Source organism: Thamnophis sirtalis, unplaced genomic scaffold, assembly GCF_051295495.1.
Source record: "Thamnophis sirtalis isolate CommonGarterSnake01/CBP01778 unplaced genomic scaffold, rThaSir2_p1.2 scaffold_11, whole genome shotgun sequence".
Classification (NCBI taxonomy): Eukaryota; Metazoa; Chordata; class Lepidosauria; order Squamata; family Natricidae; genus Thamnophis; species Thamnophis sirtalis.
In genome coordinates, this window is record NW_028261391.1 from 48,324,540 (window position 1) to 48,346,055 (window position 21,516).

Sequence of the window (21,516 nt, forward strand, 5' to 3'; positions counted from 1 at the left end):
AAGTCACTTTTTTCCAAGGCTGTTGTAACTTTGAACCATCATTAAATTAATGATTATAAGTCAAGGACTCCCTATAGTAGTGTATAATACAGAGAGCAAATTTGTCTAATGGTTAAGGCATCAGGCTAAATAGAAGTGAGCTGGGTGATCTTGGACAGTCACTCTCTTTCAGCCCAACTCACTTCACAGGGTTGTTGTAGAGAAAATAGAGGAGAAAGAAGTGTGGGATATGCCTTGAGCTATTTGTAAACATCATAAAGGCAGGATATAAATAAATAAATATATAGTTCAAATTGAGTTCACATCGTGCCTGCTATTATTTTTCTGGGTTGCCTAAAAACAAAGCACATCTTGTTTTCTGACAAATTAAGAAGTAACTCTCTGGGAGAGTCTATCAAAGGAAACATAATGCTTTAGAGTAAAATGGGATAGTTTCATTTGAAACTTTATACTGAAAGACCCAGCTAATAACTCAATATATTTGCAAAGTCTCACCTTTTCTTTCCACCATCATCATTAGGTGTGCAAAAGCACCAGTTATCTCATGTAAACTGAGCCTTCAATGATGCAAAAGGTGTTAATTTTCATACATGAGGCTAAGGCCACAGTTTTCAAACCTCTCCTTGCTGCTATTCAGAGATGGGCTGGAAGCCAACTCAGTGCTGCTAAATTTGTTTTCCTATTTAAAGTGCTCATTTGTATTAATAACCCTTTAATTTCTAAATGCAAGCAATGTTGGGGTTGTACTTCCATGTCATGTCATTGGAGGTATTTAATTCCTATGCCCACAAATCCATATGGATGTCATTAAATGCATATAGTACAGCATTAAACCTCTGCCCCACAATGACCTTTACAAAAATAGTAATTCCTAACCCCCATTCGAGGTCATGGGAAAGTAAAAAAGGCAAGGAAGAGAAATGTAACTGTATATTGCCTTAATTCTAGAAGCAAGTCTAATACGTTTTCACTTTTCAACCTCAATACATTTTGAGTTATAACATGCAAAATTTGAAAATGCACCAAAGCCAAATCATATCACCCTTCCCATATTGCCAAAAATAGAAGAAAAGTGACTTGCATGTGAACTAACTAAATATTTAATGTATCAGAATCCAGGTTATTGGAATACACACCACTGGGAAAACTCAAATATGTTTCATAATAATTATTGAGAAATATATTTTCAATAATATATTTATTATACATAATTGTTTCTTTGTGTGTTGGGACATTACTTGATCAATCTTTGGGTGCTGAGGGAAAGCTATTTAGGTGCAGGAGAGCCATAATAGTTGGTAGTCCTTGGTTAACAACAGTAATTGGGACCAGTAATTGTAACATGAAGTGATGCTTTCATAAAATTGGATGTCACATGATTATGCCACTTAGCAATAGCAGTTGTAGCAGTCCAGAGTTACATCATTAAGTGAAGACAGTGTGTGTAAATAAGTAAGGACCTCACGTGATAGCAATTTCCAACTTTCTGCCATATCCCAATTGATGTTGCTTGTCTGGGGGAAGCTGATAGGGAAAGTTGCAAATTATGATCATGTAACTGCGGGATGCTGCAACATTCAGAAATCGTTAGCACCTGGATCATAATCATATGCCTGTAGGGACATTGGACCAGCTGGGATTTTTAGGACTGGTTGTAACTACCACTTCTTAAATGCCATTGCAAGTTTGAACAGTTAATAAATGAACAGTTGTTAAATGAGGACTACTGTACTGCCAGTGTTTACTTTGTGTGCGGAGAGATAAAGAGAGAGATTCAAAAATAAAGTCTACAAGAATTTTTTGAAAAATAGTTGGGGGCAGGACAGAAAAATATTTCCCCATAGAACATAGTTCATATATATCCAAATTTAGCTTAAATGTCTCATGAGTGAGAACACAGTATTAGTTCTAACATGAAATCAGCATGCATTGGATATTCCTTCTGTTTTTATTTACTTCCTCATATAATTTGACTTTTGCATGGGGTGCTATAAATTGAATATATCAAATGATTACTGTCCATGAAGTTAGAAGAAACATATTGAAATATATTAGATCTATCCCATAAGAATAGAGTAATATTCAAACCCAGAAACACTAAAGCTCGCAGAAAAGTCTTTATACTTTGCAAGTATCCCAGCCTACTATCCAACAACTCCTTGATATTTCAATCTAGAAGAGACAAATACTTCGACATTAAACTGTCGTCCTGAAGAGTAAAAATAACCTTTTAATCTGTTTCCCGCTAAGCTAGTTTTTTCCAATGCTTGCTCTCATACATTTGCAGTTCCACACTCCATGTGGATTTCAACTTTTTGTTTTGTTTGTTGCATCTCAGACTAGGGCCCATTGGAATTAGGAGGCTAATAAATTCAAATACCTAAAAATAAATAAGTAAACTTTTGTACCACAATTTTATTTATTTATATTTCTTATTTCTAAACTGCCGATCTCCCTTAAAGATGATGTGTATATTGTGTATAACTGTATTTAAAGTTAAGTTTAAATTTTAAAAATCTCCCATTTAAAAAAGGCAAAAAATTCAGTCCATGCTTCCTCTCATGATATCCCTTTGTTGCTGCTATGCCAAAACTGTATCTGTAAAAAAGTTGCTTGCCTTGATCTAATTCCTCTATTAATTTAAGGCTCAGGGTATTGCAAAGGTACTGATACTTCCTAAAGTGGCAACAATACACTTTTGTCTTTAAACATAAATTTGCCTCAATGTCTGGTGACTTACAAGCTACAGGACTGATTATGCCTATTTTTTTCAGGTTTTTTTTTTTACATCCTAGTCTAGACTACAGTCCTGGATATCTCAGAGATCCCCATCAAAGTACTAACCTAACAAGCCTAACTCTATTTGGCCTTTTTAGATTAATCAGAACCGATAGCTTCGGTATATCTTCCTTTCCCAGTGAATATTCTAATATTAAGAAAAAACCCTCTCTATTACTGATTTAAAAGATCAGTAAGAAAAAATTATAAAATAAAACAAACGTTAAAAGCATATAAGTACCAAGGAAGATGTCACGTTCTGAGCACGCTCAATAAAGTTGTGTTTAAGCGGGAGTTATTCGACAGCTGATTGGCTTACCATCTGACAGCTCCGAGTATAAAAAGGGAGCTGTCAGATGAGAAGCCCCTGTTCCTGTCTGAAGCCGGTTCCACACTGTTAGCTTGTTACTTTAAGGAATAAACTTGTTAGCCTCTTTATTCCTGCCTCCGCCTCAGTCATTCCGGCCATAGCCCACGGTCCTAGTACACAATACTGGCGACGAGGGTGGGATCGCCGAACTGAGACGCGAGTTAGCTGGTCACTACCGCTGAAGTCACTAGCTGAAGTCACTAAGGAACCGAGCTTATCCGTCGCGACAAGACGTCGCTACCAATCTGAAAGGAATGGCCACGTTAATGTTCGCGCCATTCAGCCAGGGCTCTGAATGCAGATTCAGGCAAGCCCTCTGCCAACGCTGCGGCAGGAAAGGCCACATTGCCAGGGTGTAAAATTGTACTGTTTTCCACCAGTACAGTAACAACAAAAGTACAACTCTCCATCTCTTCCTTAAGTCTTTTGATTGTATAAATGGTGGAAGAAGAAAGTGAAGGCAATACAATTTTCCAGAAAACTCAATACCATCATTTGCTGAATATTGAAAACTTTCATCCCAAAACTATAATTGCTATACGTTATTGAAAAGAAAGAACGTTATTGAAAAGAAAGAACCAGTTCTTCTGGTTGCAACTGATATATGCCAGAGAAAGACACAATAGGAAAATAAATGTCTTAAAAATAGGAATCCTGAAGTAGTTATTTGACAATGGAACAAGATCAAATAAATGCAAGAATTCTTTATAGCCTACCAACTATGTTGAATAGAGGTAGTGTATCCTAAGTCAAATTTTTACAAGATATTAACTTCCAATTAACCGAAACATATTTTATAGAATTAATCCAATGACACAGGCTCACACTACCCTGAGCCAAAAACTAGTCAATCATTTTTAGCTATGCACTAACATACATTTGATAAGCACCTAAAATGAGAACTCACACAAGATGAAAGGAGTCCCTTTCCCTAACCCCTTTGTTAACATAATAGTGCTGTTTCTTGTAAAGATGGGTTTTAAGATCTTTTAAACTCCTTTCCAATATATAGTTCTTTCCTCCATGATATATGAGTTATTCTCTGTCCTAGTAATACAAAAATTATTTGTTTTGGATTCTTACTTTAAGCCTATAATTTTCTTTCAAAGATCAGAACACTAGTAAGTAGCTTCCACTGGAACGTTGATGGTTTTTCAGATTGCAATTAAAAGTAAATGCGATTGGTCATATGTAATATCCTGCGGTTTGCCACATTGCTTTGAAGCTGACCTTACAGGAAGGTTGCTGAAGCCTTTCAGGGTGTGATACATATCGTAGCTGGCCTTCATTAGTGTAGGGTTAGAACTTCAATGTCATTATATAATTACAACTGAAAATAAATCAGAAGTGCTTGAAACTTGGCATTCTAATTTCAGAGTAGTATCTATGGAACAAATGTAGTTAGAAATTCAATCTTGAAATGTTATCTATATTGAAATAGACCAAGAGTTCATCACAGATTCCAAATGAGCTCTTATTGAGCACTTAGGATTTTAAAATGTGCTCCATGAAACAATAGCTACCCTTCCCATGTTCACCCTATTCTTTAGTAACTTGAACACATCACTGATCTTCCTTCCCCTTCTTAACTTCTATTGGGGTTGACTGCTTCCCTCACTGTCATGGCCATTCTTTCAATCATCAGCTGTCTAAGAACAGTTCCTTCTCTTATATGATCACACTTTTAATGGAATTCCTCTGGTAGCTGAGCCTTTGTTCTTAAAGGAAGGTCTCAGGTTATCTCTGAAATTTCAATTAAATTAGAAGCCTTGATAATTCAATAAGCTGCCTGTCGTTTTGAGTCAAAACATGAGGTTATTTGATCTGCTGTTTATATTTCTGAAGACAGAAGGCATCAAAGCCATCAGTGCAGACAGCTTAAAGACAGATGGTGTAGCAGTGATTTTATCAAGCATTTTTCAAGACATTCGGTACAGACCAAAAGGTAGTTATCTACTATTTGTTTATATAGTTGAGCTTATATAGTGTTCTTTAAAAGAGCCTTTACCAATCAATGTGGTGAGATCACAGGCTCCAAACTATCAAGCCAGCATAGCCAATAGCCATACTGTCTGACTATTTACATAGAACCAAATTATTACTTGAAACAGAGTAGAAATGGGGACATACAAATCCTGTCCTCCATTACAGATGGAAGCTGGCAGGTGACATTGGACCAGTCTGAGTGGAAAGCAAGTTGAAAAACATCCATGTGCCAATCATGTTAGACCAGCAAAATAGATTATAGTCATAACCTTCAGAGAAGAAGCCTTCCTCTCGGAAAGGTCTGATAGAAATCTTGGTTAATTAATTGTATGAGTTTAAATAATTCATCTGTTAACCCAACAGCTTTGCTTACATATGATTAATACAAACTTTTATTTAAATTTCCACATAATAATTTCAGGTTAATTATCAGTTGCTTAGCAACCTTTCAAAGTTACGATGGACTTTCCCAGGGCTACTGATGACACATTTTTGATGTTCCAATAGCTACACCCCCTACCCCATGATTACATGATTGTATTTTGGATGGTTGGCAAATATTAGAAATAATGTGGAAGTGACCAGGGTCAAAGAGCTTGATTACTGTAATTTGAACAAAAAAAGATATCATAAAGATTACTGTATTTCTCTATATTTATTCATTAATTTACTATCTCTGCATAGTGAATTAAAATATGCATTTTCCATTTTAAAGAGGATATAATGCTCAAGAATTAAGGATATTTTATCTGACTTGTCTCAATCTTATTCTTAGGCCTTGACATCTTGACTGTTTCTTTGGGTGTTAGGGCAAGGATGCTAGACTATCTTGTCCCATAAGGTGGAGCATATATCGGTATGCCACAACTGGTCATTAGTTGAACTTGTAGCACTCTATTTATAGCCACAATTGAGCCCAGCATTTCCATTACTAAGCAAGGCAGTTTTTAAATGAATTGTACCTCCATTTTATGATCTTCTATCCACACTGCAGTTGCCAAGTGAATCATGCAGTTGTTAAGCAAATCTGAGTTTCCCCGTTAACTTTGTCAGAAGCCTGCTGCTCGGAAGATTACAAATGGTGATCACATGACCCCAGGCCAGTTCAACTGTCATAAATACATGCCTTGGTCATTTTTTGTAAAGTCTTTCAGAATTCCCAACAAAAGCAATTTGTAAATTGGTGACAGCCTGAAGGATATACATCTAACTACTATATATATAGAGTTCAGAAGCTCTGCTCTGTCTCTAGCAGGATCTGTACTCCCCTCGTGACTCTTTTTGCTTTGTTTCCAAAATAATAGTGTTTCAGAAATTACTTGTGACATGGATGATAATCAAAGCCTTGCATACCATCTTTGAGCACTAATGCATGAGGAAAATTGAATGCAATTAAACGTTTATTGTTAACTGGCAGGATTTCCCTCAGGATATAACAAATAATGATTCTGCAAATCACTAAAGCGAGAAAAGTTACTTTGGCTTGTGATGAATCAGAGGGCACATTTCTTTGAGTTTTCTTCTTGCGCAACGAACACACGTCTATTCCTCATTTGTATTTGTCAAATTACAAGCCCATGTCCCTGTGATATGAAAGGATAAAATAAAATTAGGTGCCCTTCTATCCTTTGAATGTGATAAAATGTATTTGACCTTTAGCTTCCTTCCTTCCTTCCTTCCTTACATAGAAGAGCAACAGAAATCAACAGAAGCTTACTCTTTAGGAGGATTTAGGTCCTCTGGTCGGCTCTCAAAAAAACGGAAGACTTCATCACACTGTGAGATGTGAGGTGGAAGCTTTACCAGTGCCTGTTGAAAAGACAGAGAAATTAACCATACAAGCAGCCTAAGAATAAACAGATGAGAAACACTGGGATTACCTTAACTGACACCTATGGGTAAACCAAACAGAACTTCCCAAAAGCTTTAATAAACAAATATTTTAATTATTTAATCATTAGTATTGATTTGATTTTTAAAATTATCTATATTAATTTTACAATTATGTTTTACATTTTGCATATTTTAACATTTGTTGAGCTGCTTTATTTAAACAGGAATATCAGAAAGTAAATTTAAAATTTTCAGTTTATTAACATGGTTAACAAGCAAATTTAGTACTGTCCCCATTTTTCATTGCTGCTCATAATAAACATTCTGATACTTTCAGAGGCATCATTTAATGGTGGGCACTTCAGTTCTATCATCCTAACCAGCAGAAACATTGGCAGGAGATTTTGGAAATTACAGGGTTGCTCCATTTGTGGTGCTTTTAAAAAGGCTGATCAATGACATATCAACGACATATCAACATCACAACTGAATCATTGAAACAAGCAAAATATATTTTTTATATTTAAACAAGCAATGAAAACAGTAATTTCATTAGCTTTGTAATTCAAATACTGTCTACTAGAAATATAAGAAATTTAATTGTGTACGTGTGTGAGTCAGTGTTGATTCCTGGCTGCTGCTTGGACAAATCCCTATAGTTTTTTTTTTTAAACCAAGATTTACGAAGTGGTTTTCCATTGAGAGAAAGGGCTGAGAAGCTGTGATTGGCCCAAGGTCACCAAGCTGGCTTTATGCCTAAAATAAAACTAGAACTTTATTTGAACTTTATTTGTATTTCACTCATTTTTTGAAAGGTGCAGAGAAGTTACTCACAGCATATTTTCAGCACAACAAACAGTAGCTTGACAAATGGGAAATATTCTATGAAGTCAATAAGGTTGAAGAAATACACACAGTCATAGCCTATTTCCAATTTTTCATGAGAGAATCTGAACTAAAACCTCTACTTCAACCATTAAGTAGAGCTAATTGAAGAAGAAAAAATATAATATTCCCGAGAGCCTTCTTTGATAGTACCCAACAAATTTCCTCTACAAATGAAATAGCTTATATTCTTATATTAATTGGTAATCTAACATGCTATCCCAAACCATTAATAGACTTTGCTACAAAGAAAAGTGTTGATGTAAATTACAACCAAAATCTAAATTGCTTTTTATTTCATGTACAGCAGAAAATAAACACACAATATTCATGTTTCAATGAAAAGGTCAATGAAATGCCAAAGACTGTTTGAAAGAAAAGGGCAGCCTTGTCCCTTTGCCATTTTATAAAAGGTTAGATGATCCCTCTAGGACTTAAGTAGACAGAAGGGAATAGGGAGGCCTCTAAACCTTTTTAAAAATTAAGCAAAATCACAGAAATTCAAGGAGTAAACATTTACAATTAAACAGACTAATGTAAATATAAAAATAGGCTGCAGATTGTGGGTCAAAGATTGCAGATTGCCACAGTTGAGTTAGGTACTACATATTCTAAGTGAAATTATAGAGGAATATGATGTCAATGTTAAAGAAAGAGTACAAGTCCTGTTATGTAAATGTCAACTTAGAAGGCAGAAAGAAATTGAAGATTACCGCAACTTGATTCTGTTTTGACTGAAAAGTAGACAACGAGAAATTCTGATTGGCTTAGAAGTTGCTGCTTCCTTACAGAATTTTTTTTAACTTTCCAATCTAGCCAATAACCCTGGAATTCCAAACTATTCTCCCTTTCAAGTACCTCCAGGTAGCAATACCCTCACTAGTTTTCAAGATCAGCCATGGTTGGATAGGTACTGCCAACTGCCAATAATTCTTTTTAATCTGCTCTAGAAAGAAAAAAGCAGAAATAAATCTTGTAGAAAAGAAGTCAATTAAATATTCAAAAGATAAATAATGTCTTGTTAAAGACAGTGATCCACTGGTAGCCTGATATAGTTGTGGGAGATGGTCTAAGTTTGTATGGAAGTCAGCTGCATTCATAATTCATAGTGTATGCATTCCAAAAGACAAATTTAACTCATATATTTTCCAAATATACACGACTTATAAAAGGATCTATAAAAAAGAAAACATACTGATTTGAATGATAGATTATGCTGTGATGTTAAATGCAGGATGTTAAGGTTTCATTAGTATATTTTGGTTAGACTAAAATGCAACTAGACAAAAATTCTGCATGATTTAGAAACTGCTGTGATCCTTATTAGTCAGCCCAGTGCATAATTATTCCCAAATATGCAATTGAGGTGAATGGATAAAGAGATTGTAAAAGGGTAAAAAACTAGCAAGCCTATACTATCGTTCCTTATGTCACAACTTAAAGTAGTAAATTACAATTAAAAAACAAATGCTTATTAAACTAGTACTCCCAGATAATATGTTTCCTCTTTGAACTTTAACATATATAGTTGTATTGCCAAGGGTACCTAAAAATATTTATCTGGATTCCTTCATATTCATGCTATTTATTCAACTTGCCACATAAGGAGTATCACCAACTTCAATCTGAGAAAGTTTGCACCCTCAGATGAGTAACTAGAGGTCAGGAATAGCTTCTGGACAAGGCACAAAATGCACTTAACAAGTAACACATCACAAATCGAAATATTTAGTTTCTTTTATAATAAAATTATGTGTTATATACAGTCATTTTCACAAGTACTTTCAGATTTAACAGATACATTCAGAAATTCAAACTACATAATTATTTTCCATAATTATTTTGCAAGCTTTGTTGAGAGTTCATTCTAGAGTGCTATTTGGTTTAAATGACTAATAATAATTTTGAAAAAGAGGCTCCACAAGTAAACCAGTGATGTAAAATGGATCTACTCCCATTATCTGTTTCCAAATATATAAAATATATTTGTTTAATTACTTAGGGAAGATAGTTGTGAAATAAAAAAAATTCAGGCAAGCATGAATAGGAGACCTAATATAAGCCTCTGAGACCTTTATTGGAAGCATAGATGTTGTCTGAGTTCTGTGAGGTTCTCTAGCTTTGATGAAAGTTTAAGGAGCTCAGTGAAGTCTCTCTCATAAACCTATATGTGATATTTTTAAACAAAATAGTGCTTGATCTGAATTTATTATTTGTTTCATTGGTCTCCAATTTTTAAATTAATTCTCAAAATGTTTTTGTCACCCCAGTATGGGACACCATGACTGCTAGGGCACAGAATGTTCCCAAGGTTTGGGAAGCCACTTAAGATCTTATTTTTTGACAGGTCATTTGAAGGAAGCTGGTGGAAGGGGTGCCTTAGGTAGATGAGATATTGTTTCATTTGTTACTTTATTTGGTTTGGTTTTGATTATATGCCAGCCTGAGATTTAGAGAATAAGCAATATATTGAAATGTGTATAAATAAATAAATGTTATACATTTTTCAATGAGTTTTAAGAGGAAGTGTCACTTACCCTGCAGTATTCATCAATTGGCTTTAATCTCTTCACAGCTACATCTCGAATGTGACTTCTTCGGAATAGGATTTTCCCTGGTGACAAAGAAGATACAAAGATTAAATATGTATCTTGTCAAAAATTGTTTATAACTCGGTCATCCTGATTCACATATAGATGGAAATAGTTGATGCATTCTACTTTGCATGTAAATAGCATAAAAGGGTTTTGCTAAATTTACTTATTCTGAAATTTTTAGAGAAGGAAAAGTGCACAATTATTCATATTTATTTCTGGAGTTGTTTTAATAAACATGATGTTCAAACATAACTTTCACTTATTTGTGTATTATTACACACATTTTGAACTAAGAATTTTTACATATTATTTTGTTTAATAGTACACAGAAACAAACAAACAAACAAATATTCTCACTGATTCATTCACCAGTTCATTATTTCTTTCCACTCCATTTCCTATCTTCTAACAAAAGCTGTATGTTTCTTTTCACAGAAATAACATACATACATGCATACATATTCCAGAAATGGACGGCAATCTATAAAATCTTGTTTAAAAAGCAGACAAACACATTTCTACAACATCCTTTAAAGAAGGTAACCAAGTTACCTTTAGCTTGCCATGTTTTTCAAATCAACACAAATCCAACCCAAATGGATGGAAATTTCTTGTAAATTCATTGACAATATTACCCTAACAGACCTATATCTATTTTTGTCTATTGACAGATGTGTATTTCATTCAAAAATACTCCAAATTCAGCCATATTCTGAATTCAGCCATCCGCTGAAGAAGACGAAGATATAATATTAAAGAAGCAGTCTTATTAAAATTAGTATGCACAGGCACGAAAGGTAATACAATGTATATCCAAAGGTTTATCTAAGATAAAAAAAGCATGAGAAGTAAAAACCTACTAAATTATTAACGGAGACTAAAAAACATGTAACTACAATGTATTTAAAAGGCATTGCTGATTGAGAAGATAGTTAGAGCTAAGATTATTACTATGGACATAATCTAATGGTGTCGTTTTTATTGTCCTCCACTTGACAGTTAAGAGTGCAGTACTGCAGGCCACTTGAGCTCACTGCTATCTGCAGTTCGGCGGTTCAAATCTCACCAGCTCAAGGTTGACTCAGCCTTCCATCTTTCCGAGGTGGGTGAAATGAGGACCCAGACTGTGGGGGCAATATGCTGACTCTGTAAACCGCTTAGAGAGGGCTGAAAGCCCCATGAAGCGGTATATAAGTCTAACTGCTATTGCTATTGCTATTGCTAAGATTTGCTATCTATTTGTATTAAACTCTTGCTCAGAGTTCAGTATTCTGTACAAGGAATTGTCAATCTGGTAACCACCATCACTATTTTAAAAAGTCTTCATTTGGCTGTTGCAATTTGTAGTTAGTTCTGGAAATATTAAAGCACACCCTGAGTCTGTAGAAAAATAGGTTAATAAGATCTTATGTAGGGTTTACCCTAGTAAAATGAAAAGAGAGGAATAAGAAAGGAAGGATAAAGGATTAAAGTATGTGGGCTAGCAGTAACAATAGGAAAGATAAACAATTAGGTTCTGGACTTAGTATTTTCAATTATATATCAAGCATGCATATAACAATTCTGCAAACCCTATTAAGCTTTAAATATAATGTATACAACCAATATGATTCATTCAAAGAAGATCATAATAGTTCATGTGTATAAATGATTGGATTTGCATTTAATTCATTCAAGAATAGCAAAACCAAAGCTACTGTTTACAGATTTCCAGAAAACCAGGAAAATAATGTATTTATACACATTGCCAAAAATAATTACAATGAAGCATATTGGTCTAGCTCCAGGAAAGGAAAAGAGTTCATCTGGCAGATCTCAAGTTGGCTTTCCGTTAAGCCTTCATTAGAGCCATATGATCTACTTTAGCAATAAAAGGAGGGATTTTGTTCCTAACTTTAGAATAGCAAGTATGAAATGATGAATACATGGGACTATAAAAGGCCTTCTCCTTTTAAAGAAAAACCTTTCTCCCTTATCTGTAGCTATTCTTACTATGCTCTGAAGAAATATAAACATAGAATTGGTACTGCGGGACAATCTTCTCACCAGGAATTTTTTTGCAAGAATCTAAAAGACAATGAACAGTTAAGTCTCTGTTGCATAAATAAAATTTGCAAAGCATTAATATTAGCAGATTGCTTGAAGCAAGCTGGCCACAAACAAGTGAAAGGAAGCGTTGGACAGAAAGTGTTCTTGTGACTAAATAGAAAATTCATCCATCTCAATAATCAACAAACTGCAATAATATATACAATTTGTGCTCATAATGATTTCCTAAGGTTCTTAGAAGTGCCCATCACTTTATTGCAACATCACTCTGATCTCTCTCTGAAACCAAATAAAGCAGAAACTCGACAGATAAAAAGACAACATATAATACTAGTAAATAGTTGCAAAATCACAAGGGCTTATCTGACATGCAGTTTGAAATGTTGAAATCATACATTGACTGACTAATGAAGCAGATTATTGAGCAGTTACAGACTAAAATACCAGACAGCAATCAAATGTCATCCACAATTTTAAACAAGAATATACTAGAAGAAATATATTTTAAACTCTAACACAATTACAATTATATTCTGTATTCTACTTGGCTGCAACTGGCACCTAACTTAAAATTCATCAGGGCATCCAAGAATATTCCTAATCAGTGATGTGATTCTTACAACATGTCAACAACAACAACAACAAAAGATCTTAAATATGACCAATGACTCCAAAAGGCTTACAGATTTGCTCAGGCTTCTTCATTTCAGTGTTGATGCATCTTAGAGAGCACAATTAAATAGGAGTACATATGTTTTGAATTGTGCATTTCATGAGGAAAATGAATAGATGCTGTTGCATCCTTTCATTCGTGCTGGCCTCCCAGTAGCAAAAATTGAACCAGTATTCTGGTAAGATCCAGCAAGGCTGTCCTTATTATTTTACTGCAGAAGGTCTCAAATTCAATTCTTTCCACAACAAAACCCTGTTTTAGTCTGTGTAGAACTGCAGGAAGTTAAAATAGGCATTGTAGATGAACTAAACAGCTGCCTGCCTGGCCTATGTGAAAGCTGGCAGGAGATACAGTTCAGCATCTGTAGAACCACAGGTTACCTACCCATGAAACAAAAATTGAAATGTAAGAATTAATGGCAAAAAGTCATGAATCTTCACACTTATAACAGTTACAGTGTCCTGGAGTAATGTGATCACATTATCCCCTTTTGTGACCATCTAATAAGCAAAGTCAATGGGGAAATCAGATTCACTTATTAAATGTGTTACTAATTTAAGAACTGCAGTGATTCTCTTAACAAATGGGGTGAGAAAAGTCATAAAATGAGGCAAAACTCAATAAATTTCTCACTTAGCAACAAAAATTTTGGGCTCAATTGTGTTCGTAGGTTGAGGACTAACTGTAGTTGGAAAAGGTGCTACAGATTCCTTTTGATTTTTTTGCCACCATAGATGAACATATCTTACTGGGTGTTGAAGAATAACTAATGACTCTTTTGATATAAGACAAAGTAAGTATAACTTGGATGTCAGGTTTTCATTCATTGACACTTTAGCTTATAACAGCAACCTGTTATAACTGCAAATGTTCATATCACAAGAAACACGATCATGCCACACTGAACAATCCCATTTTCTAACCAAAGCAAAAGCATTTAGATATTTACTCAGGGATTGTTTTTCTACCTAATACTTCATTGTGTCTTATACAGAATTCTGTCCCTACCAAAATGTATTCCTCTTCATCTTTGTTCTGCAGTTTTGTGATTTTAAAAAAACTTTACAAGACGGCCAGGTTTAGGTAAAATGAATACTGATAAACCTCAGAGGAAAGATATAAATTGACAAATGTGTTTTTGGATATTGAGTAATTGCACATGAATCTACAATCGTGAAAGAAGCCAAACTGGTTAGGCTGCTACAAAAACACTGGCCCAATCAAACTGAGCCTTCTTTCTAAGCCACAGCAAAAAGAAGCAACAACTGCTGAAATACTGCTTGCCTTTGTTCCCAGGTGCTGCTGTGCTATGCAGAGCTGGCTATCGTTTATAACATTCTGACACCAGGAATCTTACTTACCTCTCAAAGGGTGGTAGACTTATGGTCTCCAGTTCCCACCTGATGCTGGATAGATGCCATCATCTTTACAAGCACATGGCCTAAAGACACTGAAAGATCCATTGAGCTCCCACCTCATACTTCCACTGAATGTCACATGGACTAGACTGGACATACTTTCTGAAATCTTCATCTCCTAAATAGGCAGAAACTTGTCCTAAGAAGCAGGATTTGACACGAGACAAATATTGCAAAGAAATCCATAATTTTAGCACACTGTTATTTAGTGTGTAAGGGACTCATTGTTTTCCTTCTAGTAGCAAGCTTAATCAGATAGTGATTCATTTTTTTAGCTTTAATTTTTAAATGGATGAAAGGGAATGGTGCAGACAGGAAATGGTGGAGCCCACAGAATCCTTGTGGTTTTTATTTTACCTCTTAGGAGAACCTTATAGCTGGAAAGGTAAACGGTAAAGTCTCCCCTCGCACATATGTGCTAGTCTAGGGGGTGGTGCTCATCTCTGTTTCAAAACCAAAGAGCCCGCGCTGTCCGAAGATGTTTCTGTGGTCGTGTGGCTGCCATGACTAAACGCCAAAGGCACCCGGAACGCTGTTACTTTTCTACCAAAGCTGGTTCCTATTTTTCTACTTTCATTTTTAAATTTTTAAAGAAGATAACAGATGAGCAAATGTCATTGAATGAGCACCAACTAATATGCCTGCCTTTAAAAAAAAACTTTAGGTAAAAAATCCTATTTGCTTCATGCCATTTTACTTTGTGCTGCTATTTTTATCCTACAAACAATACATTTTGCACATCATCCAAAGGTTTTACAAGTTTGGTATTGAGTACTGAATGTACTCAAATGCTTCTGTTAATTCCTAAGCAAGGTATAACGTATGTAGAAAAGATCAGGTTCAATCCCAGGTAGAGTTCAGGGTAGCAAAATAGTAAAATACTTCAATAAAATCCCTGGAAAACCACAATCAGTTACACTAAAAGTGGAAATTACTGGGAAAGAGTCTAACTCTACTCTATGTCAACAACTTAATTTATATTGAGTAAAATCATCTAACAAGACTTCATCAAATCAAAAACAGCAGATTCCAAGGCTTGATCCCAACAAAAGAAACTAATCTTTATCAAAATATCTCTATTGTTCTACTGACTCCCATAGTATGATTTAAGGTTTCTAGGCAGCAGATGTGTTTAAGTAATGTTGGCTAATTTTGAAAAGTTAAGCAGAGTCAGACCTAATTTGTATTTGAGGACTCAGGACTGTTTTAGGAAAGAAAAACATGAACCAAGACAATCAACTTGCTCCAGCAAATTAATAGGTAACAGTGGAACTGCCAACTATTATTCTAGTTTATAACAAGAATATTGTGGAAGTGAGTCACCTTACTATTACTGTCTTTTCGTCCCTAAACAAATGAATACTATGTACCGTATTTTTTGGATTATAAGACACACCTTTTTCCCTCAAAAAAGAGGCTGGAAATCTGGGTGCATCTTATACACTGAATACAGCATTTTTGGCCTACCTCTTTGCAAAAATGGCCATGCATAGCCTTTAGGAGGCTTCCAGAGTGCTCCTGGGGGATGGGGAGGGCAAAACTGAGTGAAATTTTGCTCATTTTTGTCCCCCAACCACCAGGAGCACTCTACAAGCCTCCTAAAGGCTATGTGTGCCCTTTTTTTTGACAAAAAGGGCCTATTTTCACAAAAAAGGGCCATTTTGGGGAGGAAATTTGCCTCTTCAAAATCTTGGTGTGTCTTATACTCCAGTGCGTCTTATACTCTGGAAATATAGTATGTACCGTTGGTGATTGCATGTCTCTGTTTGTGTTTTCAGGGATATAACTATCTCTAAATATATCATTTCTAAACTTTTTTCAGAATAAAGCCTAGTGAAGGATTGTACACTATCACTTTTACATGACTGCTGAGTCCACACACCAACCAGATATTTTAGAAACTACAACCTGAGTTTTGGATCAGTGAAACCTGTCTTATTAGCTTACAAACTTCATATCTTGAGAACTAAAATAATATGTAGAATTCCATATACATTACAGATATGAAACTGTTTGCACATTAAAACATTGATAGAAAATATTTTTTAAAAGAAGGCATTAATGTACAGAGACACTATTTTCTATTCAGAATAATAGCTATGATTCCACAAAATTGCTACCCAAAAATACAACAAGCTCAATACCTCAGATAAAACAAGGTCATATTGTGTCAGTCATGCAGAACAAAAAGAAGAAAAGCTGTTAATAAAATTATCTTCTTGCTGCTATTTCAGAAGGCACAGATGGGCTGTAATGGGATAGCTTCTACTATAATATATATGTACATCTGTCACAGATAATTTTCGAAAAGGAATAGTGATCACATCCTGCCCATTTAGACAGAATCCCATATAGCTTTACTGAGAAACAGTTTTGTACATTTGGCAAGCATTCACCTTATCGCCTTCAGTTTCCATGCAAGAACACCATTAACATTCTTACATGAAGCAGTAATTACTTTTTTCTTCCATCTTGCTATTTTATTTTACTACTTAGGCTACAATCACATAGAAATACTTAGAATGAAGGTCCAAAGGACTGGCTGAGATTTATTCCATGTAAACTTACATCAGAACAATATGTTGGGTGCTTCCAGTTCTTTGCTATCCAAACAATAAATGCTGCAAATTTAGAGGCGAAATTTCAAAAAAAAATAATGAAGCTGTTTACTGATTAATTGTATTGCAGTAATGACACTTGTGGATGGGTGTGATGATTCAGTGGTTAAAGATGCTGAGCTTGTCGGCTGGAAAACTGACAGCCTAGGTTCGAGACCCGAGTAGTGTACTATGGAATGAGCTCCAATTACTTGCCCAGCTCCCACCCACCCAGCCGTTTGAAAGCATGCAAATGTGAGAAGATAGCTAGGTACCACTTCATTGGAAATGTAACAGCTCTTGTGTGGCTTGGCATATAGTCATGCTGGACACATAACACAGAAGAGTCTTTAGACAACCTGGCTCCCTTGGCTAAAAACAGCAATGAGCACCATCCCCTTTAGTCAGATACGATTGAACAGGAAATATCTTTACCTTTACTTTTATTGATACTTATGGAGGAATCAACCACCAGGGGGCCCCACAAGATTTGGGAAGCAATGCAGTGCTGGAGCATAAATGAGGCTGTATCATTAGAGCTATATTTTTTTCAGGCAAGCATTTGATTATTTTATAAATTACGTAATGGTCCTGGGCAAACCTGTTTTTGCAAATTACATTTCTATCCCAGATTCAGATTTCTTTTATCTGACCATTCATTGTCTTCGTTGCAACACTTACTTCTGTTCCTCAAGGTAATTTGTTCTACCCACTACATTTGCCTTCTCTATCTGGGAATATAATATTTAAATTAACAAGGTAATTGGAGAAAACACAGGTAGTCCTTGACTTAGGGCTACAATGAGGACTGTAACTTCCATCACTGAGCAGGGCACTTATTAAATGAGTTGCACCCAATTTTTTATAAGTTTTGATGTGGTCATTAAGTGAATCACTATGGTGAATCACAAGATTGTTAAGCAAGTCTGATTTCTCCATTGCTTTTGTTTGTCGGAAGCCAGCTAGAAATGTTTCAAATGATAATCGCATGACCCTGGGACTTTGCAACTGTCATAAATGCCCCCCTATCCAAGCACCCAAATATTGATTATGTAACTCTCAGGACATTACAATTATTATAAGTGAGAGGATCAGTGCCTTTGTAACTTCAAGTAGTCACTAAATAAATGGTTGCAAGTCAAGGACTACCATTACTGTGCCATGTCTGAAATTTAGTGGGATGACCCACATGAATGGAATATAACGATGGGAGGATACAACATATTTGGACAACAGTTCATCAGAAAAGGAGGGGTTATCATGTTAGACATAAAGAAGTCGTAGGCTTGCAGAGACATTCACCAACTGGAACATGAAAATCCTTTTGAAAGCATCTGAGTAAAAATAAAAGGATACAAAAACAAAAGTGATATCATAACTTTTGAGCTTATTTTAGATTGCCTGGCAGATGATGAAACCTTTCTGTGGCTGATAACCAAACCTTTAAAGAGGCACATGAGTGACAAAGGGAGATTTCAATTACCCCAACATCTGCTAGGTCTCAATCTCTGCCAAAAGCCCAACAAATTCCTATTCTCTCTTGCTGACAATTTCATTTGTCAGGAGATGGAAAAAGGAGCAAGATGATCTGCTATTTTGGACATAATCCTAACCAACAGAGATGAACTGTTTGAAGAAGTGAAGTTAACTGGAACCTCAGGAGAAATTGACCATATTATGTTAAGACTTTATTACAACAAGGGCAAGCAAGATACCAAATTTCAGAACAGCTGACTCTGATGAACTCAGACAAAAGCCAAATTGAATTCAATGGCTTGAAATTCTGAGATGAAATGGCTCTGAGAAGGAAAATACTGAAAATGCACTCACAAACAATTCCTATTCAAAGAAAAATAGGAGATATCTAAGAGAGCAGCTTAGAAGTGTATGGAGCTCTTTGCAATGCTGAAAAAAAGAAATAGAGCATATATAGAAAATGGAAGAAGAGCATTACCAGAAAAGGGTATAAGGCAGCCACAAAAACTAGAAATCATATTATAAAGGTTAAAATTCAGAATGAAATAAAGGTATGATTTTAAAAAAAGAAAATGGCAATGGGTGATGGCAAGAAAGCAGTATATCTTACCCTGTATTTTGCATTTTCCTGAAGGAAAATAAAGCATCAGCTGCCCTTTGTACTGTCAGTAATGGAAGAAAGAAGCTGCACCCCAGGCTACAACAGAACAGCTAATTTAAATGAATTCAAGTCTCCATTGCCCTATGAATTACATCCCAAGATACTAAAAGAAATAGCAAGATCACTGCAAAACTGCTAACATAATCTTTGAGAACTCCTGGAAATTTGGCAAGGTTCCAGAAGACCAGAAAATAAACACTCTTATCTTTTAAAAAAATGAAGGCAGAAGACCCAGAAAATGACAGAACTATCACCCTGCCATTTATGCTGCCACAGTTCTTGAAAATATGATTAAACAGTATATTTGTGAGCACACATGCAGGAAAGCAATAATTAAAAACAGCCATGAGTTTCTTACAAACAGGGCCTGCCAGACTAAGTTTGTTTCCTTTTTTTGAAAATGTAATTGGTTTAACAGATGGGGGAATATCATGGACACAGAATACCTTGACTTCACCAAAGCAATCAGGATTCAACTTTCTTATGATGACTTCACTAATGACACAGTAAAGTATAGGGTGGATAATGTAACTGTTAGATGGATTTATAATTGGATGAATGACCATAGCCAGAGAATATTCATAAATAGTTTCACATCAGTTTGGAAAGTAATATCAAGCAGACAGTCACATGGTTCTGACCTGGGCCCTGAACTGTTTAATATTTTTACTAATGACTAGCTAAAGAGGCTGACAAGACAATTATCAGATTTTCATATAATACGAAACATGTTAGAAGAGAAAGAAAAGATTTATAGAATTCTGGAGAGAGCTTTTTGAATTCAATAGAAAGAAACATAAAATCCTCTTATCTAGGGAGAAAAAATGAAAAGGATAAGTATATGATGGGGTAAACTAGTAGTTTTCTTGGTAGAATTTTAAAACTAGACAATTCTAGAAAATTACAATAAACATGAGCCAAAAATATGATGCTGATGCTAAAAAGGGAATGGCTATTTCGAGATATATTTACAGGAACGTAGAATTCAGATCACAAAATTGTCCCACTCTACCCTGTCTTTCAAGCTTGTATATCCATCCATATTGAGGGACAAAATGCTGGAAGTCTTTAGACATCTAAAAGGTTGTCTCTTGTCCCAGAAGGCAACCAAAATCAATGGACTGAAATAATAAGAAATAGATTGCATTCTTTCTTAGCAAGGATTTCCTCATAGTAAGAGCTGTCAACCAGAAAAATAGTCTTCCTGGGGAAGTGGTGTGTTCTTCAGTGGAAGACTTTGCTGCCAAAATTCGGTGGCACAATCCTAGAATCTCCCAAATGGTTCAGCAAAATGGTAGCAGTTAACAGAAGGGGCAGCCTTCTCTCTTTCCCAGCCCAGCTGCTCCCAGAAATTATGAATCTTGATAGCTGCAGAAATCTTTTACTTAGGCTGAACTGTCACTATTTACACTATCCACATATTATATACTATTCACAATGCAGGGAATGTACTATTTAAGACTGTATGCATAATACTCAAGTTTAAATTAAAAGTAATTTTCTGTTTCTTCCTTCTTGCAATCAGTAGCCTAGTCTGATGAGCAATGAGCTACAATATCCAGGGTCTTTCGTGAATCAAAAACTTGAATCATTCTTTCTTGTGGACTGTTTGACTTATTTAATACAAGAGCAACATCTCAACCAAGACATCTAGGCAGGATCTAAGAAATGTGGAAGAATTTGACAGTTGGCAACAAGGTTCAGAATTTCTGCGAGATCATGGTTTGTTGAACAAGCTATAATGTTCTGGTTCATATATAAGATTAAGCCATAAAATTGTTTACAAGTTATAATGATTAAGCCAAATCAAATCAGACTTTTCTTTTATAAATACCAACTGTATATTCAGCCAAGAAGAAGACTGGAAATTGGGCGAGGTATCTCTCTGAATCATAATAGGCTGCTCATGCTTAATGTTGCAGTACTCAGCTATTTTGGAAGGAGACTGTAGACAAGAAAGCTTTTTGGAGAAGGTTATTTTCCTGGGTCAGCAGGACTTTTTCTACTGCTTGAAACAAAAGCAAATAATTGAAGTGTCTAGTCTCCCCAATCAAATATATAGTGAATGTAAAATAGAAGCATGAGTAATTTTATACATAACCTTAAAGCAGGTTTCTCAGATATTTGGGGAATTTTCATTCAAGACTTGGGAATTCTGAATGTTTCAGTTTCAACATATTAAAAAGGCATTAG

At 35.3% G+C, this 21,516-nt stretch overlaps 1 protein-coding gene across 2 annotated transcripts in view; it reads right to left on the bottom strand.

Annotated features, from left to right (window-relative positions):
• Positions 1-21,516, bottom strand: part of LOC148043639 (SH3 and PX domain-containing protein 2A-like) — a 140,945-nt gene that overhangs the window by 12,801 nt on the left and 106,628 nt on the right. The window contains exons 4-6 of one of the 2 annotated variants that reach the window (XM_087725790.1): positions 10,390-10,466; positions 6,852-6,943; positions 6,551-6,717 (exon numbers count right to left, since the gene is read on the bottom strand). In XM_087725790.1, the coding sequence (XP_087581916.1) occupies positions 6,702-6,717; positions 6,852-6,943; positions 10,390-10,466 (185 nt within the window). In that variant the 3' untranslated portion in view covers positions 6,551-6,701. Of the gene's footprint in view, positions 1-6,550; positions 6,718-6,851; positions 6,944-10,389; positions 10,467-21,516 lie in introns of those variants that run through there. The other variant, XM_087725789.1, reaches the window with a different exon arrangement.